The sequence below is a fragment of the Chroicocephalus ridibundus genome, chromosome 1 (genome assembly GCF_963924245.1).
Source record: "Chroicocephalus ridibundus chromosome 1, bChrRid1.1, whole genome shotgun sequence".
In the NCBI taxonomy this organism is placed as follows: domain Eukaryota; kingdom Metazoa; phylum Chordata; class Aves; order Charadriiformes; family Laridae; genus Chroicocephalus; species Chroicocephalus ridibundus.
Genome location: NC_086284.1, coordinates 166,498,325 through 166,526,134, shown reverse-complemented (window position 1 = coordinate 166,526,134; position 27,810 = coordinate 166,498,325). Strand labels below are relative to the sequence as shown.

Genomic DNA, 27,810 nt, shown 5'->3' with positions numbered 1-27,810 from the left:
CAATTCATTTTGTGTATCATGCCCGTAACAGCTGCAAAATTCTGGATGATCTTACACAAAATACTTAGTATGCATGCTATGATAATGGCACCGTTAGAAAAGCAATATAATGCCAGCACAATACCTAATGATCTTCAAAAAGCTTTAAGTAAAACATTTGTGATTGAGCAGCTAGTTTGAATTCAAATTAAGTGCACCAAATTTATTCAGTACTCTAAAACATAACATAAAGCTTTTTTATGAAGAGCCATGACATATTTGAATAAAAAAAGCAAAATCATTTTCCAAGAACTAAACTCTTTCTCCAACTAATCATTTTTTGACATAGCAGTTACTTGGTTGCTCTAAGCCAGTTGTTTTCAGTTTACCAGACTGTTAAATAATCTGTGTCATTCAACAGTCGGAAAGCTGTTCTCTCCTAGTGTTCCAATAAGAATAGCTAAAATTGTTTCTTATAGAGAATCACAGAACGGCTGAGGTTGGAAGGGACCTCTGGAGGTCATTTTGTCCAACGCCCCTGCTCAAGCAGAGTCACCTAAAGCCAACTGCCTGGGATTCATATCCAGATGGCTTTTGAGTATTTCCAAGAATGGAGATTTCACAACCTCTCTAGGCTACCGGTGACAGTGCTCATTCACCCTCATAGCAGAAAAGTGCCTCCTGATGCTCAGAGGAAGTCTCCAGTGTTTTAGTTTATGCCCATTGCCTCTGGTCCTATCCCTGGGCACCACTGAAAAGAGCCTGGATCCGCCTTCCTTACACCCTCAAGTATTTGTACACATTGATGAGATTCCCCCTTGCACCTTCTCTGCTCCAGGTGGAGCAGTCCCAGCTTTCCCAGCCATTCCTCACCCGAGAGATGCTCCAGTCCCTTAATCACCTTTGTAGCCCTTTGCCACACTCTTTCCAGTAGTTACAGATCTCTCTTGTACTGGGGAGCCCAGAACTGGACCCAGCACTCCAGGCATGGCCTTACCAGTGCTAAGGAGAAGGAGAGGATCACCTCCCTCAGCCTGCTGGCAACACTTCTCCTGATGCAGCTCAGGAGACAGTTACCCTTTTTCGCTATAATGGCACACTGCTGGCTCATGTTTCCAAACAGTCATCCCTCAGCATATATTGGTAGAGGAGGCTATTCCTCCCCGGGAGCAGGACTTCGTATTTCCCTTGGTTAAACTGCATGAGGTTCCTGTCAGCCCATTTCTCCAGCCTATTGAGGTCCCTCTGAATGGCAGCACAGCCCTTTGGTGCATTAGCCACTCCTCCCAGTTTTGCAACATCAGCAAACTTGCTGAGGGTACACTCTGCCCCATCACCCAGATCATTAAGGAAGATGATGAACAGTATCGACTGCCAGCATACACCACTAGTTACTGGCCTCCGGCTAGACTTTGTACCACTATGCAGTATGTCAGTCTTCATAATGTACTAGAGACACTTCTCACGCACGCAGGAAGAGTGCTAGCAAGAACAGGATTTTAGTAGTGAAGGAACTGTGTTGTTGGTTTTTTTCCCCTCCATTCTGTGAACAGAAGTTTTTACATGAATCTATTTAGAGATGAAGTCATTTCAGGGACTTGGAACATAGTGTTTAAAAAACATGTTTTTTCTCTGCTAGGTACTGAAGCTATTTAAAGGACCAAGACATGACATACCTCGGATAACTCTTCAAGCAGTTATAATGTTAGTTTTCTGTTGTCACTTTAACTATCTGCTAGTAATACATGCAGTAATTGCTACTTTAGGCTAAGGGTAAACATGGCAGTCACTCAGACTGAAAACCTATAAGAAGAGCGGGCTGATAAGGGTCATCACTGAAGAGAGCCAAAGGCCATCTTACAAAGCTGAAGCTTACGTAAGCAAAGAGGTCAGGGAAAGGGAGGTCCTGTGAAGAAGTGGTGCAAGGGGTCGGCGCAGAAGACAACTAGCCTGTCCAGCAGCAAAGGTGAAGGCTGATTCCAACCACGAAGCCCACTGAGAGGCAGAGGAGAGACAGGCCACGTATATGCCCAGTACACAAAGCCAGCTGAGAAATGGCTAAAAAGAACAAGAACAGAGTAGGGCAAAAGATGATCTTCTTCCCATCTCTTCAGTAGACTGTGGAAAGGTGGTGAGTAGTGAAGAGGAACCAGGGCAGCTGACTATTGTTACTAGTGCCCACAGATAAAAAAGGTATCTCAAATAAGCTTTCTTCTGCCTAAAGCAAAATAGCCATTGCTTTTTTTAAATTTTTTTTTTTTTTTTTAAAAAAGAAGGCTGATGCCAGTGCCAGACAGACTGATCTGACATGGGTATTCTAACACGGCAGGCTGTGTTTCTTTGTTTTATGCTCTGCCAGAGCATGAACATACAGAGCTATTTTCAAAAGTCAGAACAAACTTTAAAATTACCCTTGGAGTTTGCCCTGCCCCAACTTCACTATATGACAAATTTAAACTGAAGAAAACCAGGGCTAGAAGAGGATGGAGAGAAGGGGAAAACATTAAATTACAGGATGATTTGTAGCAAAGCTGGAGAGGCCTTTAGAGGAATAGCATCAAGGTAGCTGTGACAGATGTGACTTAATGATGCTGGAAAAGACCATTTCCCATTACTGATTATCCCCCCCCCACCCCCCAACTCATTCACTCGTCCCATTTCACATCATTAATTTTTATGTCAGTTCCTGCAAATCTAATTGCCCTGGTCTATAGTATTAAAATACCAATATATGAAATTGCTATGTTTATTTCAAGGAACACATATATAATCATACTTTCTAAATTATAATAATTATTGTAAGTCTTTATCTTGCTACAAATGGAGTTTAAACTACAAGCTTATAAACATGCTTAAAATACGCTTACACTACAATATAATCAAAGCATTTGCTATCACCCAGTCTGTTACAATTTTAATCTGCATTCATCTAAACTAACAGCACTACCTTTGCCAAGAAAACCACCTAGAACTGAAGTATAATGTGGAATATAAATATACAAGAAGCAACTGCACGTTTCCAAACAATCCCAGATGTGTCCTGCAACAACAGGAACCTTCCCCTCAAATAATGCTGGTATTTTTATATTTATTTTTGGAGGGTGAGGCAGGGGCCCCAGCATCTCTTATCCCAGCAGTTGTATTGGTAACTTCTTACCTAGGAACCTAATGCAACATCTCCACGAATCTGCAAATCATCCTTTTATCATCAAAGTTAGACTTCGCAGTGTGTACATGAGAATCCTGACAAGTATTTCAGCCTATTGCCTGTTCTCGGGCAGAAGAACAGAAAAGACTGTGATAATCTATGGCTATTCCATAACAGTACTGCTTAGAATAACCTAAATATCAAGCCAAAGCACACTGTTTACTGCGATGAATGACTCAAAATCCCTGGGGATAGGGTAGGTCAGTGGAGTCACCATTCCCCTCTGCACAACCAGCCAGCCAGGAAAACTGCACAGCACCAGCGATGCACAGTTCCACCACAACCACCAGTGCACTGTACAGTGGGAGACAGAAGCGGAGAAGTGCAATGACAAAACAAGCCTGGAAATAAACAAGTGTTCCCTCTCCTTTCTGCAGTCAGTAGGGACTGGGAGGAACCTTTCCTCAAACAGCCTCTTTTAAAGATACATCTTCTGCCAAATAAAAGATCCAAAAATAGGATCTAGGATATAGCTGGGAGAGTGATGAACTTCTTCAACAAGTGAGAAGTATCTACTTTTTGACAAGATTATACCCTAAATAATGGAAAAATGAAGATATTTCAGCCGTGGTTAGGAGGTGGTGGTAGTCACCTTGGTTTTCAGGCTGTTTTGCCAAATCTCTTCTCTGCCTTTTTGGCTCAATATAGCCATTACCAAGGTTATGTTAAAAGTGGAGCTTGTCTTTTATTTGGTGGCAGTGGAAGAGTGGAAATACATACACGTTCATGAGAATATACAGAAAGCAATTAAAGGAAATACTAAGTGAAAGGACTGAGGCAAGACAAAAAAAAAGAAATCGGATGCTGAAGAGGACATGAAAGAATAGCAGTAACTTGTAATGAAAGAACAGAATCGACAGAGAAAAAATGAGTAAGAAAAATGAAGAGCAGTACAGTGAAATGTTCCAAAACCATCCAACAAACACACTATTTGATAACTGCCACTAATAATTACTAAATGAAGAACACCTACAAAAGTAACACCTGACATGTCTTAAGAATGCCAGTAAAATTTGTTTGGCAATATGCAACAGCTGCTTTTCCTTATGCTTTCCCAGCCATAAGTTGTTTTTAAAACATACGTGTATCTAGACAGGCTACTGGACTTTCTAACTAGAGAAATTAACACAACTCCCTTTTCCTTGCAGATGAAAGAGCTACAAGGTTTGGGAGTGAGAATCAATATTCATATTTTTCCTTGGTCTGAGAAAAAAAACTAACTCAGAAGCAATGAAGCACCGGTTAGGTTGCATGTAACAAGCCAAATTAAGTTAACAACTGTGAGCATCTCCTAGTAAAAGGAAAGCCACTTGCTTCCTTAACTACTAATTTTTAATCTATATTTTACATGCTTACTTTTAGCTATGGCTTTTCACAGGTGAAGCCTTTTTTTGTAAAGGTGTTCAGATGTACTTAATAGATTCCACCTATACACTTTCCACTAAATAAGGAAACTATTTCTTTACTGTTTCACTGAGAACTAGTTTTGCACAACTTCGGAACACAAAAAAACCTAGCACAAAGTTGCACATCTCCTGGTTTTAGTATGCCTTCTCCTACAGCTAATGTTCAGTAGTAAAGATTATATTAGCACAGTATAGGATTTAAATATTTCAGGTCAACCTTAATAAGGAGCATTTGACATCTCTGTTCAATTTCGTAATTTGATAGACATTGTCCTATTTCCCCAATAAAAAATTTAGAACCATCCTTTTAACTGTTTAAAGAGGTTGTATACCTCTAAAGTACAATTGAGATTTCTACATAGAGTTATGATTGGAATCCATTACAAAATGAATGTTAAGTACTTCAGGACTTCTTTAGAGATTAGCTTAAACCACACAAGAACTTAACACGAAACCCAGTAATTTCCAATTAAAGGAGTAAATGCCTTCTTGTTCTGCTTGGATATAAGCTATTTGTGTTTTCTGTTCTACCGGCCTTAATTCATCCTATTTCCTCATACATTTCAGGTCTAAGTAATTTTTCAATTTGCCTCTAACAAGCCTGTCATTCTTTGAAGCCTAATCCCCTGATTTGTGCTTACATGAGAGAGATGCAATATTCAAATGTGAGCTATAAATTAAGAGTTTGACTCTTGTATGGTTCTCATGCTCACAAGGATACTTACTAGTAAAGCTTAGCTGATGCAGAAAACTTGCCAAAATAGTTACAGGTCCCCAGTGTAGGTCATCCACAGAGGAAACAAAAATAATAATTTCACAAGTAGCTTCACTAATCTCTTAGTCCCTAAATTTAAGTCATTTTTAACAGAGAACATTCTCTAGAAATAGTTTCCAAACAGTATGGTGAAGAATCTTCAAGGTGTTCAAAATGCTAAAGAACAATGAACCAATTTAAAAAAAAAAATTTAAAAAATCTAGACCATTCACAGTGCTGAAGGCCAAGTTTACTCCATTAAATAGCCTAAAGGCATTTCTATTTGCTACTTAGTAGTTTTCTACCAGTACTTCAATTGTGATGTGAGGAATGAGCCAGGTATTAGCTGAAACTACTTTATACCCTAAACTACTTTTCACTCCCCTCTGCATGATTCATGGTTGGTTGACCCTTCCTTCAGTCGTGCTAATATAATACTAAAAGCTTTTGCCAATTTGGGTGAGGTTTGAAAAGTAGGTCTCCAAGATGAGGTAGGACTGTTGGCAAAATGAGACGCTTATAATATTTTGGACATTAAAACAACTGTTACCTTAATTTCTCCTTGTTTTGTGGCAATTAGTAAATTAACTAGGAATTTCCTAGAAGATAAGCACTGAATCCAGCCCTTAAGATCTTCAGTATTCATTGAAAGCAGCAGAGGAGGAAGATATTCTCCTGCTGAGATTTGCTCCCCAACAACCCTGGTACATTTGTACACCACTACAAACGGTAACCAGAATTCACTAATGGACATTCTGCTCTAAACAGCTGCTGTCCATCCCTAACTTTTAGTGATCCCCCAGAGGCAGCTTCACCTTCACATACTCCACACTTGCTCAGCACCTCTTAAATTCCCTCCTTTAGTGACTCCTTTCCCCATCCTTCCAGTTGCTGGTAAAGCCATTTCATACTTTGAAATGAAAAAAAAGAAACTAATCCTATGTTCATACCTCACTGGCATGTCTGTTCTAGCAGACAGTTAGCTACCACATTGTGTCCACAGGTGCAACGTTTCTCAAACATGCCAAGCAGAAATTCAATTTTTAAGCAGGAAGCCAAGATTCTATGGAAAACCGTGAAGCTCGCCAAAATGTGCCATTATGGCATTTGGCCAATTTTGCTTGCACGCAAATCTGACTCTGAAGTTGCAACAAGAACAAAGCTCTAAAATCAAGAGACATAAAACTATAGCAGTCAACAGAGGAAGATCAAAAGTGTTACAAAAGTTTCACTCCTTGAATTACCCTATTGGGGGGCTTACAACTTTGCCAGAAAAAGTTTGTTATGCAAATATACCATGAAAACCAACCGTGAGCACAAAATTAGCGTGAAGTGGTGTTTGTACCAGAGAGAAAAAGTTCAAAAAGTTAATCAGATATCGGGAAGTCACTTAACTCTAACAGCAACGCAAGTTTATCTACTCAGAAGATATCAGATCATACATAGGTACAAGTCGATGACACAGGCGATGACCTATACCCAGAAACCAGCAATAAAACTCTGCTAAAGATCCCAAGTGGCAGCATGCTGTAAGGCCACAGCACCAAAACGAAGCATCCATCCTAAATTATTCCCATGCACGCATACTACGTTAAAACCCAGCACTGCTGGGCGCTCAAGGCAGCTTCCCACCTGTTAAATCCTTACTTTGGTTCCCCTCGCCCGTTCCGGGAAGGGGAAAGCTGTTTTTAAAGCACGAAGGAATGAGGTGACAGCACTTAACACCCACGAAGCACCAGGGCCGAGCCCGCCCGGGCCGGCGGGCCATGAGCTGCTCTGGGACCAAGCCCATGAGGCAGCCGGGACCCACCGCGGCCATAAGGGTCCCACCGGGGGTTGGAGGGGCTTAACCGGTGCCACGGTGCTGCCGGGGGACGAGTCCCCTCGCCGCCTCCACGGCGGCATGAGGGACCTTTCCCTCCCCCCCGGTGCCAGCCGGGGAGAAGGCGCAGCGAAGAGCTGCTGCCCAAGGGGAGGCGCGGAGCCCGGCAGATCCCCCGGGGCGGGCCCGGGCGAGACGCGCTGTCTTCTCGGGAGCCGCGGCAAAGCCCCGAGCCGGGCTCCGCCGGCGGGACAACCCCTCCCGGTCGCCTGGCACCCCCGGGGCTGGGGGCAGCCCCGCTGTCTCACTCCCTTCCTTCCCGCCCTCCGGGGGAAGACACCCCCCACCGCCCCCTCAGGGCCGGCCTCCCGCCGCCCTGCTCCCCTCACCTGCTCGGCCCCCCGCCGCCGCCCACAGGAGGACGAGCCAGCAGCAGCACACGCCGCCGCCGAGCCGAGCCATGCCGCTGCTCCCCCGCGCCTCCTCTGGGCACCGGGAGGCGGCGGGACTTTATAATAAAGTTCCCTCGCTCAGGGCAGGTCTCGCCGCTGCCCCCGCCTCCTCCGGCGCCCGCCCCGGCACCTCGTGCTGGGCCTGGCCCTCTCGGCCCCACACCGGCCGCCTTCACCCTTCTCGGGTCCGGGATGTGCCCTGGGGGAGGCCGGCAGCGGCGACGGAGCTTCGCACCCGAAGCGTCGCAGCAGAGGCCCGAGGCGGCTGCCCCATCGCCTCACAGCCCGGCATGAGGGCGTGGTGGCAGGGAAAGGCATCAAGTCAAGCTGGGCGGCGAGCCCAGGGCCCTGGAAGCTTTTTTTGACCCTGGCGCTTGTTTGGAGCCCCCCAAGGCCCGGCCATGATGTGGGGTTCGCTCCAGGCTGGGGTCGGGCCTTGCCACCATGCTGTCATGAGGCAGTAGGGGGGAAGCCCCAGGCTGGCGCTTGCTGGGCCGCAGGGCTTGCCAGGAAGGGTGATGAACCAAAAAGGGCGAAGGTTTATCAGGAAAGGCCCCCGTAAAGCAAGAGAAGTTGGGTGGTGTCTTACCAAACTGCAGATTTTACATCAGAGCAGCTTTTGGCCCTGTTGAGTGGAACAACCACTGTGCGTGTCCCAGAAGAAAAGCTGAGGGATGGCCTTTTTCATAGGGTTTACAGATAGGGACAACTTCCCAAGGTGTCTTCCCCTGCCGCTGTGATTCAGATTATTTTGAGATGCTGCCTTTTCCCTCAGTGTTGGCTTTTCTATCACTGTCCTAAACCAGCCGTTATTAGGACTTTGTGTTTCAGTAATTGTTTAAGATAGTTCAAATTTGATACTGGTGCCTGTAATAGCCTCATATAACGAGGTCACATGCCAACCAGTTCAGGCCAAATAGCAAGGCTTGGCCTCAAGCCCAGGGTAAGAGCACTATAACACTACTGCTGGCTGCAGGGATCCTTCCATACCCATCGCTGTTTTATTCTGGACTACTTTTCACTAAGAGATAAGGATAAAACACAGTGCTGTTACCTTTTCTTTTTTGCCTCCCCAGTGAAAAACAACTCTTAAATGTCTAATCATGAATAGATGCTGCATTTGCTTTGGAGGAATATTTTCCAAAGGTTTTTCCATATGAGAAATTCAGCTCTGTCACATGCTGCTCTCAGTTTGACTGTGCTGGTGATGTAAAATACAAAATTATATTTTCCACAGAACTCCCCGTATTAGATTACTATAGGGGAAAAAAAGTATGCAAAATCAGATCCTCTGTGCATAAGTGATGGACATGGCCAGGAATTGGAGGGACATGCTGGGATAGACAGCACAAATAGACAATGCTGAAACAGGAGGGGAGTGTGAATGCATGATAAAAATGAGATGGAGACAAGGCGGGAGTCTGAATATGATCAAAGCTACAAAGCTTTTTTTGTGCATTTGGAAAGATTCACTTCCACATGCTCCCAGCCCAGGGATTCAGAGAATTTTTTTGGTGTGAGTTAAGTTCAAATGAATGGTGATGGTGCAGCCAAAATCCTTTCCACTCGGAGAACAAAAAATATCTCTCACACTAGGTTTTTAATATAACATTTCACTGCTTAAAAAAAACCCAGGAGATGTGTATGACTGGACCTTCAGTGACAGATTTCTGATGGCAGAGGGCTCTTTGATCTATCATTTGATAACCAGATGCAATGGTAAGACATTGAATCTAAGACAGATTCAATTCAGAAACCAGGAGCAAATTTTGAAAAAGTGTAGTCAAAATTTATTTTATTGTGATGTATGGGTGACAGATATGCGCAGGGACAGAACCATGTAGAAAACAAACCTACCAGAAAATGGGTCCATCGACTCATTGCTAAGGTAACTATTCATCTTCAAAGAATTATATGAAATTTATAATCTGAAGAATGCAGGAATGAGAAGGGCTACTGAAAACTAAATTAATTGTCTCAATCAGTGTCAGCAGACATTGGCTCTAAAATAATTTGCATCTCAGAGGTGGCAAGAATGGAACCCATAAAATTCCTATTTAAAAATAGAGTTAGGACACTTCAAAGATCAGAGCAACTCTGCTTAAGATAGTAGTTATAGTGGGTTTCTTCAGGCCTGAGGAGTCCAACGCTTGACACTGCATTACAGCTGCGCTTGCTGAGCGTATCAGATACAGCAACCAGAACAGTCCGATGGTGCCAAGAAGCACAGCAGTCGCACCCAAGAATGCAGACATAGAGACGAAGCTTGTTGATTGGCACCACAGGGCAAGAAACAGCAGACTTTATACTTTTTTACTCTACTGGTAGTCCTTTTAATACATACCAGTTTTAGAATACCAGACATATTTTTCTATCCTTATCCTGATGAACACTTCCATTAGGACACAGTCCGAAGAAGTAATGGTATGGTATTAGTGTCAGCCCAAATTTAAGATTGGTTACACACAACCTGAAAGCTGTGGCTGTTGGTTACGTGCTATCTGCTATTTCTGTCTATCTTGTGGTCCTGGGTGTAGGAATTTGCATTCATTAGGCAAGAGTAGAAGGCCTACAGCACCTCTTGATTTAATTTTTCCGGGAATCTTTGCACTTGAGGTCTGTCTGTTTACACCTAGGTTGTTCTTTGTGTGCGTGTGTTCTTACAAAGCCAGGTTAGATTGATAAAGAAAAAACATAGGTAACTGGCTTGCCCTTTTTAACATTTTTTGGTTGTTTACTTGGACAAAAATGCTGTTCAAAACAATAAAAGAATGATTTTGCACCAAGTTTTATGGTTTGAATACTGACCGATATCTAACAATGGTGAAAGAAGTAGCTCTCCTTGGAAAGCCACCAATGTACAAGAGGCCTTTGCAAAAATTTCACTCACTCGTTGTTATTTCTGCGTGTGAATGCTGATATTCTTTTACGTGTATCACCTGTGCTTTGGTTGCTTTTTAAAGCTGTTTATAAATGTCATAGTGTCAGTTAGTGAGCAAGTCATTTCAGTATAACCTGAGTTCTGCCTCGTTGTGTAACTTCATCCAAAAGTTGAATTGAAAGTTTCTGAGGTTTAAGAAATTTAGATAAGTTTGTTTCCTTCATTTCTGTTGCACTTCTGGTTTGGGAACAGAAGCAGAAGTGGAGAAAAGATATGAAAGTGTCTGTTTTTGCAAGATTTCCAGTTTCATTTTGCAGCCCCAAGAGATTCAGATAAGCTTTAGAAACCATACAACTTCTGGAGTAATCTCCCAACGTAAATAACAAAAGTGTTTTCTCTTGAACAAACTCAACCTGATTAAACAAAACATGTGAGACACAGGGGAAAACAACAGAAGAAGCAAAATGGCAAGATATCCAGGATTTACATATGATATCTTTAATGTTATTTTCAAATACATTATAGCAAATCTTTCTTCAAATAAAAATTACAAATTAAACACAACATTTTAAAATCAGGAAAAATTAAGGCTTTGCTGTGAATATTTTCAGAATTGGATTATTGAACAGGCTATCACATTTAAAAACAAACCAAACCCAAAAACCTCCTGTTTTTCCAGACCAAGTGCAGATATTTTCATTTACCTCAAATCAGGCTGCACGTGTCCGACTGAAGTCATCCGACAATTTCGACATTACAGTGAAGAGAGGTTTGATTTACTGATAGCAGGTCGGATGGTAGAAAGGATGCTTGAAAAGGTATTTTCTTTCTCTTCTAGCTGAGAGTATAAGCCTCCAACCTTCACATGAAGTACTCCAGAGAGTTGCTGCAGCTTTTTCAGTCACGCTAGACATCCAGTTTTAAAGATATGTGACAGATTTCTCTGTGCTGGCCAGTTGCAGGTATTCCAGGGTACCTGATCGGTAGCTAGCTACCCGTGAAAGCTCCCGTGTCTTAAACCCTTCGCTTTCCCTTTTCTGAAGAGTATTTGTTATCATCTCTGCTAAGTCATCATGTAACCGCTGCTGATTCTCCCTGAAAGTGACAGAATGGAAAAAAATTCAGTGATTCACATGTTTTCAGTGATCCCCAGATCCCCAGTAGTTTTTAAACATTTCTGTCCAACATTTGTCTTCATGACATTCACACACTACTGATAGAAAGTGTGGGCAGAACCAAATTCAGCTTCTGGATTTGGGAATAGAATTCAGGATTTACATGTGATTTTTTTCAGATAGTGTGGCTCACTGTCTCTGCACAGGAGGTCTGTAGCTGTGTCATTATTGACCTTAAAAAATTTCAGCATCGTTTGCATCAAAAGGAGGACATGAATTAGATTAACTCCAAATCAAAGTAGATTCTAGCTCTCAACGCCATACTGGTGCCAGCACTTCCACTATTCAACTTCAGGTGGCCTTCAGTAACAGGGTTGCCACCTTTTCATAAATTTCTGCAGTCTGTCTGCTTTCTGCTGGAGTACCCCACACACGAGAATTTTAAGGGGCAATTTTATCAGTCACAGCCTATATAAGGAAGCAAAACCAAATGCATCACTGGACACAGTAATCCAGCTCAAGAGGTACTTTGAAGAGTTGAATAGAATTGCCAGTTCGATAATTCTGGTAGTCTCAATTGATCATATTAATTCAAAAAAAGGAGTTCTGAGTTTACAAAAGAGTATTTCCTGCTCAGCCCAGAGACAAACAACTGTACTTTATGTAATTGCTTCAAGTTGTACTGAAACACTGTCATTTCAAAGCAGATGGCAGCAAATTCCCACTTAGTAGAAGAGTGACTGTACACAGGAGTTCAGAGCAGAAAGTGACGAACTTACACATGTAGTGATTTTGCAGGAAATAATGCAGTAGTCAATGCAGTAGTATGCAAAATACACATGAAATGAATGCAGACATTTATCCTGGCTTCAATTTTGCATGGTTTCTCAAAAGCTATACTTCCACTATTACTATATTGTATTCAGTACTGATGCAAAATGATAGCTCAGTTCCAGGACATCAACCTCATATTTTTTTCTTGATAACTTATCTCTTATGTATTAGAAAGTAAGCTTTTGTTCCATTTTTAAAGATTTTATGCCTGCGCAATACTACAGTAACTTTGTCTGCCTGTTCTGCAGAGTGCTGCTCAAAATCCTCAAGTTTCATTCCTCCTACAAATTCCGCCACAAGAGTTTACAGGCATAACATGGTACTACAGAGAGCTGCACCTTCAGTTGCAGTTATCCTCTCACTGTACAGTCACACACAGGTGCCATTAGGACTAAAGTTTTGGGAATATGAATGTTTTTCATTTTTCTGTCCATCTCTTGCATTTATCACATCAGCAACTTGTGCTGTAAGTCTTATTCCCTTTCCAAGGAAATGAACCTGCTTAGCGCTTATATATACAAATAACCTTCATCATATGTATAATCCCATGTCATGAATATTTACATGTGTTTATATACACATACGCTGTTAAGCCTCTAACTACTGAAGGCAAGTTGAGTGGTATAAAAAAACCACAAGTGTCAGGGAGGAATAGTGAAGGCTAAAGCACAAAGACTGGGAATTTCTCTTCCCTTTTCACATATAAAGACCATCTTACACAGAAGGAGGTGTTGGGAGATTGTATTTCTTGTCCTCAGTACCCGTCAACCAGTAGGTAATCTCTGTTCCTCTGCCCTAAATATGTATGACAAAGAAGAGAAAGCACAATTTAGGGATTAGAGTGCAATTTCCCATAGTTAATTTACATAAATAATGCTGTATTGCACATTGCCGTGTTTGCCTTTGCTTATTTTCGGTAACTGTTGCTCACAAGAAAGGATTAAGCATCAGATGTGAGAAGAAGAATAATGGGGGAGATGCAGCTGCACACTCGCTCCCTTGTTCCATGACCTGAAACAGACGCCATGGGAGAGGTGAGCCGTGCTGCCTGCCGACAGCTCCCAAGTACAGGCATCTGCCAACTGTAACAGACTGAAATAAATGCAGTGGTAGACAGACAGACAGATACCGCACCATGAGAAAATTAACAATAGATTCAGCTTCCTTTCCATCTGATTAATTCACTCCACAATTTTCTGTTAGCAATGGTAGGTTCCATTTATTCTCCACATCTTTATGTTGCTTTAATTTGTGACTTAGGGAGCTCTTAATTGCCTGCCTTGTCTTTATAGAAGTGTCTTCAACCACTAGAGACTGTGATACCAATTGATCTGTAAACCTTGTTCCCCAGGGTACTCTCAGCTATATGATACTTTTACACTATTCCTCTTCTCTGTGTTCTTGCATGTAAAGGTTACCTTCAAGTACGTTTCTCCTCTCACTTCATACTGGAATCGGCAGTCTGTTCTTTTCAGGATGTTAATAGTGGAACCATTTACATGAATCCTTAAAGCTAAAAAATAAAGACACAACAAAAGCTCAGTCTGGAAATGTACCCCATAATCATAGTAAGTATATGTGAAAATTGGTGCCATAGCAGAACGTCCTCCAATTCCAATTACTATCAACATAAATTCTGAGAGTCAAATTAAATGAGAATCAATTACACCACTGTATGAAAAATCTGACTCCACTACGTAGCATTGTATCTAGGAAGGAATACAGCCATTGATTATTTCCACTGTATGTAGGAAGGAATTCCTAGATACAGTGGAATTCCACTATATCCGCTGTATCTAGGAAGGAATACAGCCATTTCCACTCACACTGAAATACAGGTGACCGTGGTATCTGTAGTATTTAGATGCCAAAAGGGAAAAGAATAATTGGGAGTGTCCTACACAGAGAATAGTCATGTGAAGACACTGCACAGAAGGAAGACAAACTGGCTCTTGGCACAGTTCCCTAATGGTGTAATTTAAGACATAATTGCTTCAACTTAAAATACACAGTCAGCATATTTACACAACAGAGCTGTAATGCAATTCTAGGTCAAACTAAACTCTGCCATTCATAGAGTAAAATTAAATCCCAGACACATAAGTATCACATCTTCCACAGGAACTCAGCCAGCGAACCAGCCTGTGTACTCCCCGTTACCAGCACTGAAGCATGAACAACAAACAATTCTTCGTTGCCCAGTGGGACAGTGAAACAATTGGTTATTGGATCAAATAGGGCTTCTTAATCTTTAAAACTTTTTGCAAGCTGATAATAAGTTGTTTTCAGCTGAAAACAGACACTTCAATCACAAACTAAGCAATAGCCTTTGGTCCTGTTACACTGACAGCTAAAATTAAATCCTTACGCAAGCCTGTGGATTCCATCCGCGAAGCTGTGTTCACTGTATCTCCAAACAAACAGTAACGAGGCATTTTTATCCCAACCACACCAGCCGCACACGGACCTAGAAAGGGGATGCAGAGAATGCAAAAAAGCTGGATCAAGACACTATTTGTTTGGAAAGTGTCTTGCTGTTGCAGAGCAGTGCAGTACCTGCTGGAGCTCTGCATTCCTCACCGATGACAATACTCTGTACCTCACTTCCCAAAGTATCTGGTGGTCTCCCGTTCCACTCCAAACCAAGCCTAGCTCTGTTCATCTTGCATAATCCAATAAAAGCATAAAAAGGACATGGCCGCACAGTGTTAATTGTATTTAAACACACTTTTTGTGCAGAAAAAAAACTACAGTTACAGTCTGTCAGTTTTGGAAGCAAGAGGAAAGAAAATAAGCTTCATTATGGAGGGGTGCATAGTGGTACCTCAAAGGGTTTCCCAGTGCCTCAGTTGCTTTCACCGATATGTTCCTCCCCTGGCAGCTGGTGTTCAGCTGGTTGTTGAAACAAACAAAAATGAAAAGATAAAATTTCCCAAAGTACTTGGGAGCTATCTACTTGAGCTATCTGCAGTTCCTCCTTGAGAAAAATTATTTTTATGGATTAATTAAAACATGAATTCCCACGTAGGCTTTTCAGAACTTTTGCCTCCAAAAGCATAAAATACAGGCCTGCATTTTGTGGCTAGGGAAGCATATCTGGCCATGGCTGATCTCCACTTTGGTCAGGAAGGAGCAGTCTGTAAAGGCTTATTTGATACAACTGGATTAATCATAACAGGAACAATGGCAGTTCTCTTTCTAGCTACTGACTTAAGCTATGAATGAATGGGTATGAGCTATTTCACCATGGGGGAGAAAACCAGTGGCTTATTTACTTCTGTTGCTCTTCCTCCAGGTACATTGTTTTCAACCTGGTTCTTCATGAGGAGAGCAGTTGCATATGATGTACTACCAGATCTTCTATGAATATCTATTCTGTTCAAAAACAAGGCAACAACATTGTCATTGTTGATCTAGCATTGCTGTGTACCGGAGTGAATTCCAATGCGAATCCAAACAGGCAGACCCGGCAGATGTCTCAGTTCAAAAGATCCCATGAAGCTGAGGATGTCCAGAGCCATCATGGAGATGTCTACAGCATGCCGGTTGCCATTCCTCTTTGGTAAACCACTCACCACCATGTAAGCATCACCAATGGTCTCCACCTGTGGAAACAAAATTAGAACTCGCTACCTGCAGACATGAGGTAATCTTGACCTGGTTTTCTCTCTTTTGTCTTTGCTTAGAAGGCAGATTCCAAATTTGTGTGTCCCTTGGTTGTTAACTGAGCAAAACTGCAGAGCTAATCACCTTGTAAACATCGTGATGGTCAAGAATGTGGTCAAAGTTCTTGTAGATATCATTCAGCATATCTACCACCTCCATAGGGGTGCTGTATTTGCACAGTGTGGTGAAGCCAACAATGTCACTGAAGTAGATAGTGACTTCTTCAAATAGCTCTGGCTCTACCAGGCCAGTCTCCTTCAAAGATTTTACTACTGGCCTGTGGAAACAGAGAAGGCAGGAAAACAGATGAGTAGTCTGTGTTTAATATTAAAGGTATTTTTTCATGCAACCCAACCACATAATTGCTTTCTGTGTAGGAAACATCAGATATTTTGCTGAAAACTGCCGCTGTAATCGCATTTTAGATGCTCATAATGCCTTTTAGCCAGGGACCTCAAAGCACTTAGTAATGTTAATTAATGCACTACAGCCTTACAAAATGCAAGTGTGTTAATAGCCATGAGGAAACTGAGGCACAGGAAACTGAGTTTCTTGGGTAAGGTCAGAAATAGAGATATTGAGTCAAATTTAAAACTGAAATTCTGAAACTTCTGACATGTAGACCTACATTCTACCCACACAATAAGTAAGAACAGACAGGTTTTTCAGTTTCCCCAGCGCAGGATTATTTTCATCCTGATAATTACATCACCTCATCCTGATTTCAGATGAGATATCATAGCCTGATAATTTTATGGAACAAAAATTCAATACCATGACAGTCAACATCTATTCAGAGGGACCTTCATTTTCTTGCATTTCTAAATCCAGAAAAATATCTGTTCCTGGTAGATATATTAAAAAAGAATAACTGAAAGAGACCCAGAAAATTATAGGTGTTGCACAGTGCTGTGTTACGTCTACAATAAGACAATAATAGAGTGGTAGGAACAACAAAGAGTGGAAGGAAACATAGATTCCTTGTCACGTGGTCTACACAGCCAGATAATTTCAAATTTTCACCAAAACTGGATTGAACAGACACATTTTTTGTTATGATGAGTCATAAAATCAATACCCTGACTATTTAAATACCTTGGAAAATAGTAGTGACATACCAGGATAGTTTTACTATCCCAAATGTATGCAATACCAAAGTTATTGGTATTACCAAAATTACAATGTCAATAATACTTGTCCTATACCATACTCTGAAGCACCCATCTAGCTCAGTCTGGCCCAGTATGGCCCAGACCACCTCAGCTTCTCTCTTGCATTGCTAAACCCCAGTCAAAAGTTGGACTGCACTTGTGCTCTGCAGCTAGAGACACTCCTGCCTAGCAAAGTGCTGGAGCAGAACAGAGCTCTGTGATGTGGGATTGCTGTAGACCTGTGTGTTCTCAGGAAGGCAATGAAAAGAAGTTTGTGCTGGAAAGGGGGATCCTGTGCATGAAGAGAAGCTGAGGAAAATAATGGGTCCCAGTACCATCTTGGCATGAAACTCCACCATAGGGTGGAGACCTCATTGACAGTTTCTTCTTCTTTCCTCTCTAGCAGGATACAGTTACAAGGGAAGGAAATAGAAGATTAATGTTAATCCCAATTCCCACTCTCCAAGAATCAGATGATAAACGTAAATAGCATGTCCATGAAAACCCTCCTGGCCAGTTACCTTGGAAGTAACATGAAATTAAGCCTGTCTGCTCTGTCTCGCTCTGCTTTGTATAGCTCTGTCCTTTCCTCCACCAGGTGCTCCAGGTTCCGGGAATACAGCTGTAGACGCCGGATCAGGGTATCCATGTAGCTTTCATTGGTCTGGCCATGGTAGTTACTGTGAATAACAGAAATACACGAGACAAGAAGAAAGGCTGATGGAAGCACATCGTTGAGAGAGACAAAAAGCAGGCAAAAAAGGAGCAACAGAAAACTTCTACAGTGTTTGACTTCCATGTAGTTAGAATGCAAAGCACCTTGAGTGCATCATTCTTTTTCTTGCTTGGAGGGCTTATGTGGATGAATTGCAAGTCTGTGATCCAGGCTTGTCACTTGGAGCTGGTAATTCTTAAAGTACCCTTAAATCACCTAGCCTTGTTAATATTGTCAACTCCAGGTTACCTTGGGTAATCCACATTCATTTGTAAAAAGTAACTGACAAGCTCAAATCCTGAGAGGAAGCTAAAGATAGTTGGTAGAAAATTGCATATAATGTTTAGGTGGGCACTTCAGACAGAAAGATTAAGACAATTTGGGGCTTCCTGTGTAGAAGACAGAACAATTCAATGGAACAGTTAGCAGTCCCTGGGCTAGTTTTGCTCACAAGATCCTACAGACTCCAGCTTACTAACTCCTGGAAGCAGAAGTATGGTATCATGAGCCACTCAGAACCCCTGTTTGTCCGGGCAGCCTGCACTCGCCAGAGCAGTCTGAAAGTAGATGGGGCCAGGCTGACTGAATAGTCAGATTAGTATTGTACCGAAGTGGACTTTAAAACCACTCTTACTTGAAACAAATCTTTATGTCAGGGATGCACCATCTTAGACTCCCCATGAGAACACTGTGTTGCATGTGGCAAGAGGCAACCTCTTTGCTTTTGTAGGATAGAGGCTTAGGAGCTGAACCAGGACATCCTTCCATTCAGCTGCAGTAAGATTATTCGGTTGATACATTCAGTTATGCGTAGTGCAGTTGTCCTTCTGCCCATGTCAAGTGTAAAATGATGTGAGTACTGTTGGGGTTTGTTGATGAGGAGAGCTTTAAAAACTGAGGGTCAATTTCCCAAGAGAATTCATTAAAAGCTCACTGTTCAGACATCAAAATAATTAATTCAGATCAAACTCTGTAGGAACAACGTAGCATTGGCCAGGTGAAGGGCCTGTATAAGCCAACAGGGTTTATTTGGCTATGGCCCTTATTTTCCCACAACTTTATACCAACAAAACCCTGTAATTAATACTTCTGCTGAGTTATAACCCAACACTTGTAGTCAGCTTAATTTGGGACCATCCAAACTCATTTATGGCACAACCCAGCTCGTCCAAACTTTCTAATCATTCGCCAAACATTTATATGCAGTCATTTCCCGAAACTTAGACGACATGAGTCACTACCCAACTTTTGACTAGAGGCAGGGGGTGAATGTTTTAAATCTCTAATTATCCAGCTCGCTACTTTCACAATGTACCAATTTGAGGTATGGTGATCATCTTACCCTCGCTAAGCTAATACACGCATAGATGCTCATGTACACACATGTACGTATACGTACGCACGTGCTCACCTACGTTTCTTCCACAGAATAAAAGAGGATCTAAGTGAAGATGCATATTTTTTCCACTGACTGAATCATAATCACATCAGCTTACGTACTTAAAAAATATGAGCTTTCTAACACTTAGGAGGAGTTTGACTCCAAACTTAAGAGTTTCTTCATAAGAAACGGAGTCCCTGCTGCTCACCTGAATATTTTAGCCAGAGTACTCTCAATTTTCTTAAAGTCAGGCCTTTTCTCTGGATCTTCCTCCCAGCAGCTCTTCACTAGTGTATACACCTTCAAACAAAAATTTAAGGAAAGTCCACCTGAGTAATGGATATAGGAGCATAATGGTGCTAAGCAGCACTAGTTCATTAGGGAATTTCCAGTTACTCTTGACCGACAACATATTAAAATGTGTGACTAACTGTTTTGAATCTATGGTTAGGACACTCATTGCAGGCATCTTAAATTTAACTCTGTGGTGACTAGTGACATGATCTTAACTTGAATTTGCAATACATAAATGAAAGACAAGTAAATGGATCCAGTTATTGACATGGAGGTAAATGCTGTGGTAATTATATTTCCAATATCCTGAGTTTGGAATTTTTCTGCAACTGGTGATTCAGGCAAAAAGAATGGGGTTCATTGCTGAATATGTGGATGTCTACAATACAGGCATTTTCACCCGAGCAAGAAGCCTTAGGGGCTATAATCAGTGGAGAGAAGTGTATTTGAGACGTGATTCGTCCCATCTTAAAGATATTTAAAATAGGTCAGAAGAGTAGCACCATATAAGCGTCCATTTCTTTCCAGTGAAATCATTCTGATGAGTAATATTTCATTTCACTGGTAACAACTATAGAATACCATTTTTTCCCATGAGGTTAGGGCATTTGGCATAAATTGTGCATAGCTTTCATCCTCCTATGGTCATGAGCTCTAGCTTGGCCAGGACTTCCACCACCCTTCACCCAGAAAATGGCTTAGTTAATTATTAGCTTACTTCCATGTCTCTTTCTCCCACTGTTTCCAAGGACAAGTCTGGTCGGAAGGGCTTCACTCCTTTGCCACTCTCCACTCTGTAAAGTTTCTCTAACACAGGAAAGAGATGCAAAGTTTTAAACAAAAAAAAACACATAAGGACATTCCTTGTGGAGAGCGTCCTATCTTACAAATTACTGTACAAACAGAATCCTTGAAAACAGTTCTCTCATTTTTATGTGCATTTCAACTTTGGAGCTTTTCTAAATATATGGCACGAGATCAAAATAGGCGGGTTTGAAAGCCCCTGAAAGCAAAAAGAATAGGAATGGACATGAGTATTTATTGGTCACGGTAGACATGGTTATGGCATCTTCCCAAATGAACGTTAGGCATTATTAGTGTGCCTCGCAGCATGAAGTATAGCTATAGTAAAAAACAATGTGAAAAGCTCATTGCAACTTGATCAAAAGGGTGGAGACATACAGCTCTCATCAGAGCAGTTCAAATCATCCTGCAGATGCTCGGCTTCCTTAAAACTAGGCTATCAATGTATATGGTTTAAAAACATCGCATTTGTTAACTCATTTGTACTCTTCTTCATAAAATCAGTTCTATGAAAGTCATTTGGATTCTGAACATATCAGAATGCAGGCTGCATTTGCACATCTCAATTTAAGCACAGTTAAGTGAGAGCTAAAGCAAAAATATCTTTCTTTGTCCTTCTCCTCCAGACCTCAAGAGTTCCAGAGGGAGACAGTTAAAAAAGAGAAGCACTTTTTAACCTCTGAGTGAGAGAAAGAGAAACCATAAAGGATCCATGAACAAGTGTGAAACACATTTATTAATAATGTCTGATTATATTTGGGAGACAATTTTAGTGAAGGAAGCATATAGTGAGATGAGGAAGGTTTGTAATCGTGATGGTATGTGCAAGCCTAGAGCAGCTAGGGATGGCTAAGCATGCCCAGTGTGCATGATCACCCTAAAAAGATGCAGTAGCTTCCAGCTTTGTGGTACAGAAATTACAGACTAGAGAAGGAGCAGGAGACTTGAGTCTCCCAAATGCTATGGAGTGGAGAGACTGCTAAGAAGTATTCTGTGGGCTGAGAGACAGAAGAATCTGTGCAAGTCTTATGTATGCAAGAGGAATGTGTTGGATTTCCACGCTGTGCACACCCCTGAGAGAGGAAGTAACAGCAACTGTTAGCAACACTGCAATTAGCCAGTGGCAGAAAGTAGTGGAACAAGGAGGCAGCTTGAATTGAGCATTGGTACATGGCAAGACGTCATAGTCTTGAACAGGGAATGAGGTGTTTCTGCGGAAGAGTGGAGCAACCAGCTGGCCTAAGAGCTGTCTCGCAGAGAAGTCAGTGAAGAGAGTGAGAGACTATGACCTAGTTACTTCTATACATTAGAAATCCGGTTCTGTATGCCCATCGTCTTTGTGGGACTTCTTTTCTCTCATTAGTAGCAATATTATTGTATGTTACATTGATTGATACACATATTTGCAGGTTGAGAAAATTGGCTCACAGAGTACCTGGAAGTTGAGTTTAATTTTCCTAAGTTGGTGGATGGAGGCTAGATACAGGGCTTTTTAAACAACTTTTAAAAATCTGTCCACAGTCCTTGCTGCTGCCACTGAAGTCCTGGAGAAGCAGTTATATCAGTTGTCCTGAAATATCAATATTACGTCTTCTACCTTCCAAAGATTAACTTCTGATAACCTAGCCATTGAAAGACCTTCTGCAGACATAAAAACCAAATGAATCTAACATGCAACAGGGACATTTCTTTGCCCATTACCATTGGCTCTAATTTGGTATTCTTTTCCCTCTTTTTATCTTAGATATTTGTAAATTAATGGTCGACCCAAGTTTGAGATACTCTCTTCCAAAGTTAGATGATGCCACAAACAACATTCAAAGGTGTTTGAGTAGGTATGGTCTAGCCTCTTGCTGCCTCATCTTGGCTAATGAATGAATCCAGACTTTTAAATGAGGAGCCACTTCAGCAATATATAATAACACTCATTCCTTTCTATTGCATGAAATTTGATGAACTGTTGAAACTAGGCTGAACACATTTACTGAAATTGCATAATCAAAAATCAAGGATAATAATACCAGAAGCCATTAAATCAGCAATATATATCGCAGACATCTACTAATACTTTTAAGGAAAAAACTTCGGGCAGAAAAAAATCTCCTCACTGAATGGAAAACTTAAAATTTCAGCTGAAGTGTACATAGCAGATTATTTTTTAAGTTACACTGAATTCAGACTTACCAAACAGGCTTCAGGCCCAGTAAATTTATTGCAGTCTTACTAAACATGCTGATACGTGTGACCATCTCCAGCAACCACACCTAGAGGTGCTAAAAATTCTTTCAGTTGGATGGATTAACCTAATGCTATTTGAAAGGGACAATCTTTCTAAAATGACAAAATGCAGTATTAAGAAACAGGTCAAAGTTAAAACAAGGAACCAGATTGTGACTCTGACAGCCAGGGTCAAACACAGAGGAGTGAGGATGCCACCACATCTTAGAAGAGCCCAGAAACACTGTGTCTGAGGCTAACTTAAAAACCATTAACGTAACACAGAAAGACCGTAACTGCTGAACAAGCAGTTAAAATAATGTAGTTTGCTATGGATTTGCTTTGCAAGTCAAAATGAGGAAGGAAGATCATTGCTCTTTCCTTTCGCCATCTATTTTGGTGATATTTGTAAAATCCTTGCATTCATGAGAATGGTGCCTGCCTCTTCCCAAGAACAAGGAATAGGAAGACTTTTATTTTCTCTACCTTATCTTAAGCACGGAGTCCTGACGAGTTTGCTTGAAGGGAAACAGGAATTTCTAATCTCTTTTAGGCCTACATTTATATTAAAAAGTTGGTGATGTGAAATACTATGTTTTCCCAAGTATGAACGTAGATTTGCAATAATGTAGGATGATGAACATGCCCCAAAAGTTGTTCTCAAATATAACTCAGGAAAAGAGCTATTAGGCTGTCCAGCTACTGCTCTAGATGTTTTAACAAATGTGAGGCGGATCTATCAGAATGACTCAGAGGTAAAGGCAATGTCTATACTTGTTGTTGGTAACTGTCACTAGGAAAATCCCAAACCCACACATGCTTTTATGTCAGTTCTAATATATAATAATGCCTGCACTCCGGGAACTGGGACTGACTGGGCTGTTAGCCAGTCAAAAACAATGTCACAAAATGCACAAAATGGGGTTTAATGGATGCACTACAGGAAGAGATGCTTTTTTTTGACACAAGTTAAATGACTAAAGTTAATGTTGACTGGCTTGAATAAAGTCTGAATTGCCATTTTTTAAATGGCAACTGTTCTTGTGTCATGCTGCTGAGTATTTGTTGTTCTGTGTTGACATTGCTGATTTACAATGCCTGATATGAGTGAATTATTATATGTTGTGCACAACTCATAATAGAAAAACCTTTGTGGCCTTCGAATGCTACAGTAAGTCCGGACAGCGTTGTATAATTCCGTAATGCTGTGGCCAAGGTGAAGAGGGAGGAGAAAGGGCAAGAAAACTCAGTGCAAACTTTATTTACAGAAAGAATAAATACATTTGCCCCCGGAGTGAGATCCTTCAAACAGGCTCTTCATTCATCACACAGTGAAAGACGCAGCAGTTCAAGCTGCTGTCAGAGACAGTGCCTTTCACGAAACATGGAGAATGGGCCAGTTACAGCTACTACCATCCCACAAGGCTGCAATGGAGGAGAAATCTATGGATTTACCTCTGCTGTCCCGGCAGCGTCCAGTGTAGAAGGTCTCCTTGCGTAGGATGATTTCTTGGGCAATGATCCCGTAGCTGTACACGTCACCCTTCTGGGATACATCAGCGTGACGGAGATGCTCAGGAGCCGTCCACAGGTCTGAAGATTCAGATGACAACAGGGGACAAGGTAAAGGGGGACGGGAGAGAGGTAACTGAAAAAGGGTGATGCTTCTCAGAGCATCCATTGGCTATAGTGGTATTTCCCTTTACTCTTTCCGTATCAAACCTAGAGCACACTGCTAATGTTTATTTCCTATTTTAGCATTTTTCTTGAGAAGCTGACATTAATACAGGTTAGATAAACCTCTGATGTGGTAGTTCTCAATTGTCTGGGATTTGATGGCCCTGCTATTTTCCAGGGTCAATGCAAACCCTCACACCTCCAGAAAAGTTATGGCTATGGGCAACAGACTTGCTTCTCTTAGCTGCCATTCATGGGCTTCTTAGAAATAGCCTATGCATCTGTGTAAGACCAATGCCAGTGCTATAAAAAAAAAAAAAGCTGAACCGTAAATTATTGAGGTACATGCATGGAGTTTGCTATACAAGATGTCAGGTGAGAAGACTGTAATATTTCCCAGCAGCCTTGATATCATGAATCTATTGAAATAATTCTCAAGTGCTTTTGAGCCTGACATAATATTACCTGCTTATAACCACTTTCTTCTACATAAATTATTAATCTGTATGTCTAGTACAACAAGCACCATTGTACCTCAAAACCAGAACGCTGCCATGGTATGACAGTTTGTTATGACATGCTGGTGATTTATCATAACAGTGACCTGAACACAGCGACCCTGAAGACGGTGTTACGATATCAGGCTGCAACATCCAGCCACAATGGATCTGTAGATCTCTTGTGAAACAGAGGAAACTCAGTTTTCTGCAAGGAAAGAAATCTAGTAGCCAGAAATTTTGAGGCTGCTTGTGAAACCATTTATCTTAGGAGCAATGAAAGAAGAGAAATACATTACAATGTAATAATAATATACATTTAAATATGAAATTTGTATGATTAAGAATGAATAGAGAATTTACATTTAGGGCACTTTTCTTACTCTTTTATGTTCTCATTGCTACTTTTGAGCATGTTTGTGTATGAATGTAAAAATTTTCTCTTAACTCAGTTACAACCAGTTTCTTCTCAGATCAAATACTACAGCTATGGCACTGTGGTGCTGTGCTTATTGTACCCCAAGCTCTACTATACAGATTCAGATGACATAATTTCAGAGGGGTTCATCTCTTACTCAAGATCAAGTAAGAAGATGAGTAGCAAGGAGTGCTTTATTTTAGAGAAATGTCCTATGAATATGAGATTACTAGAAAATTTAAAGAAAAGCTGTTAACATTATTCAAGTCTGATTGAACACATAGTGCTAGATTCCTACCTAAAGAATGAAAAACATTAAGGTTATCATAGCATATGATTACAGATTTTTTTTAAGGATGATCAGAGTCACAAGTGTTAATGTTTAAATTAAATCACAGAGCAGTGTGGTAACACATGCATCTGATCAATGACAAGATCAAGCGGTGCTTAACTCCTTTTTTTCTTCACACAAGTTCAGCATTATTGCTAAAGAGAGCTGTTTGCATGAAGGCCTGAAGGATGCTGAAAATGTTTCTTGCATCTCAGGCACATGTGAAATCTCTGTTTTCTAAACTGTAAGTTGAAAATTTATCTTTCCTTTCCTTCTCACCTACACTGCTTGATTTCTTTCTCTATCTGCTAATAATTCTCTTTCATCATATTATTTCAGTTAAGACAGTGTTTTCAGATACCATTTGTATGATGGCTGCTACATGAAACAAAATCACATTATGTGTTTTGTACTGTGTACAAGATGCAATTAGGCCCTGCTGACTGTGAACACAAGAAAATTCCATTGCATTGGAAAACACGAAGGAGAGTCCAATTGGATTCTGGTTTTACCTTTCCTTGGAGGCAGAATTGAATTACAGCCAAAATCAGTGATCTTCACTACCATGCGATTGTCTACTACACAGTTTGTGGATTTGAGTCGACCATGGACTTCAGTTTTGCTTGAGTGCAGGTAAGACATCCCCTGTGGTTGATAATAAAAGAGGAAGAAAGCAAGATTACATGTGAGACACTCAGCTATTACCAGACTCAACAAGAATGTGAAGTATTAGTGTAGTATCTGTCCAAGTAATTAAATGGCCTTCATCAGCAACAGATATGCATAAATCACAATTCCCTGTCATGGAGAGAAACCAATATTATTTTACAGAGGAGACTTTCCAAGATGACGGGAACTGTCAATGTTAAGAAATGAGGAGATGGATCATTAGAAGGATCATGTCATGGAAGACCATCCTTCCTCTTAGTTAACAAAAGTCTGACATAACATGTTGGGCTTTGATAAGATTAGAATACAATTAAGCAATTAGGAAAATTTATTTCCTCCCCCTGAAGTTTTGATTTCACTTGCAATAAATGCCTTTTTGGTAAATTTAGTACAGATTTGTTAGAATGTCACACAAAAAAGTCCTTCCAACTACATGTTCATCCAATGGACACCACAGGTGTGAGAGAAATTGCTCTTTATGTCTGTATCATCTTTGGAGATTACCATACAGCAGAGGCTTCATTCAGAAACATTGCGGCAGATCCTCTCTAGCCCTCTGGGCTAAAGAGGGGTCAATGCAGAGAGTGTTAGGTGACGCACTAAGGCTTATATAAGGCAGGGGCTCAGAACAGACAATCATAAAGGTCTCTTTTGACCTGACTGATTATGGTTTTCTCTGTATTAGTCAATATGTATCAGCTATCCATGAGCTAAACTCGGAGGTGGGCACCATGAGGACTGGCCGATGTGGTTTCACCTATATTTCCTGAGATTCAGACTCTTGACTCACAACGCAGACAGGTGTACAAAGGTGTGCAGTTTGCCCCTTTTTACTCATCGCCTCTGAATTTATCTCATTTAGTCGAAGACACTAGAACATGGTGTAATAGATGAGAAGGGGCCAGCACTGAGGCATAGCAAGAAAAGAACATTGGTAAGTGGGCGTAAACTGAAGAAGGGAGTAGGTATGCTAATTTGCAGCCTCTTGCTGTTATTTATTCTGTTTCATCTCTCTCTTCTGAACTACTTAAGATCACACCTACTTATAGCCTACTGCTGGTTGTTTTTCTTCCAATAGTCCTCTTTTCTGTAGCTCAGTATATGAAGCACAGTCTATATTCTTTGGAAGCCAGAACAGGTACGTCATATCTGTTTAGTTTCTTCTCTGAATGGTATTCCATTTAGACTCCTACATGTATAGCTCATCTTCTTGTACAATAACTGGTAGATAGACTTTAATCAGGGTTACATAGTTCATGTGGTCATGAATACACTGTATTTCTCTCCTTTGGTATTCATAGGTGGGAACAGACCAGCAAATGCTGCAACAGATTACTGAAACATGAGCTGAGTTTTGGGCACAGTAGATGTATGTCTGAGACACAAGCAGCCTGCAAGAGATGCAATCCCTGGAGAATGTTGTCGGACTGGTTATCCTGGACGTATCTAGACCATGCCAAAATTTAGAGACTGTGCACGCTATACCCAAGGAACACATTTCTTGATTAAGCAGCTTTTATCACGCAGCCCTGATGACAC

General features: G+C 41.1%; 2 protein-coding genes across 2 annotated transcripts in view; both read right to left on the bottom strand.

Annotated features, from left to right (window-relative positions):
• The window catches only part of PLBD1 (phospholipase B domain containing 1), a 41,906-nt gene extending 34,192 nt beyond the window's left edge, over positions 1–7,714 (bottom strand). The window contains exon 1 of the mRNA XM_063322601.1: positions 7,559–7,714. Coding sequence (XP_063178671.1) covers positions 7,559–7,631 — 73 coding nt within the window. The 5' untranslated portion in view covers positions 7,632–7,714. The remainder of the gene's footprint in view (positions 1–7,558) is intronic.
• Positions 7,715–11,157: 3,443 nt separating this feature from the next.
• The window catches only part of GUCY2C (guanylate cyclase 2C), a 42,706-nt gene continuing 26,053 nt past the window's right edge, over positions 11,158–27,810 (bottom strand). Inside the window, exons 17-27 of the mRNA XM_063323835.1 lie at positions 26,115–26,247; positions 24,135–24,272; positions 20,377–20,465; positions 19,573–19,664; positions 17,790–17,948; positions 16,202–16,394; positions 15,882–16,056; positions 14,820–14,918; positions 13,870–13,964; positions 13,170–13,246; positions 11,158–11,597 (exon numbers count right to left, since the gene is read on the bottom strand). Coding sequence (XP_063179905.1) covers positions 11,423–11,597; positions 13,170–13,246; positions 13,870–13,964; positions 14,820–14,918; positions 15,882–16,056; positions 16,202–16,394; positions 17,790–17,948; positions 19,573–19,664; positions 20,377–20,465; positions 24,135–24,272; positions 26,115–26,247 — 1,425 coding nt within the window. The 3' untranslated portion in view covers positions 11,158–11,422. The remainder of the gene's footprint in view (positions 11,598–13,169; positions 13,247–13,869; positions 13,965–14,819; positions 14,919–15,881; positions 16,057–16,201; positions 16,395–17,789; positions 17,949–19,572; positions 19,665–20,376; positions 20,466–24,134; positions 24,273–26,114; positions 26,248–27,810) is intronic.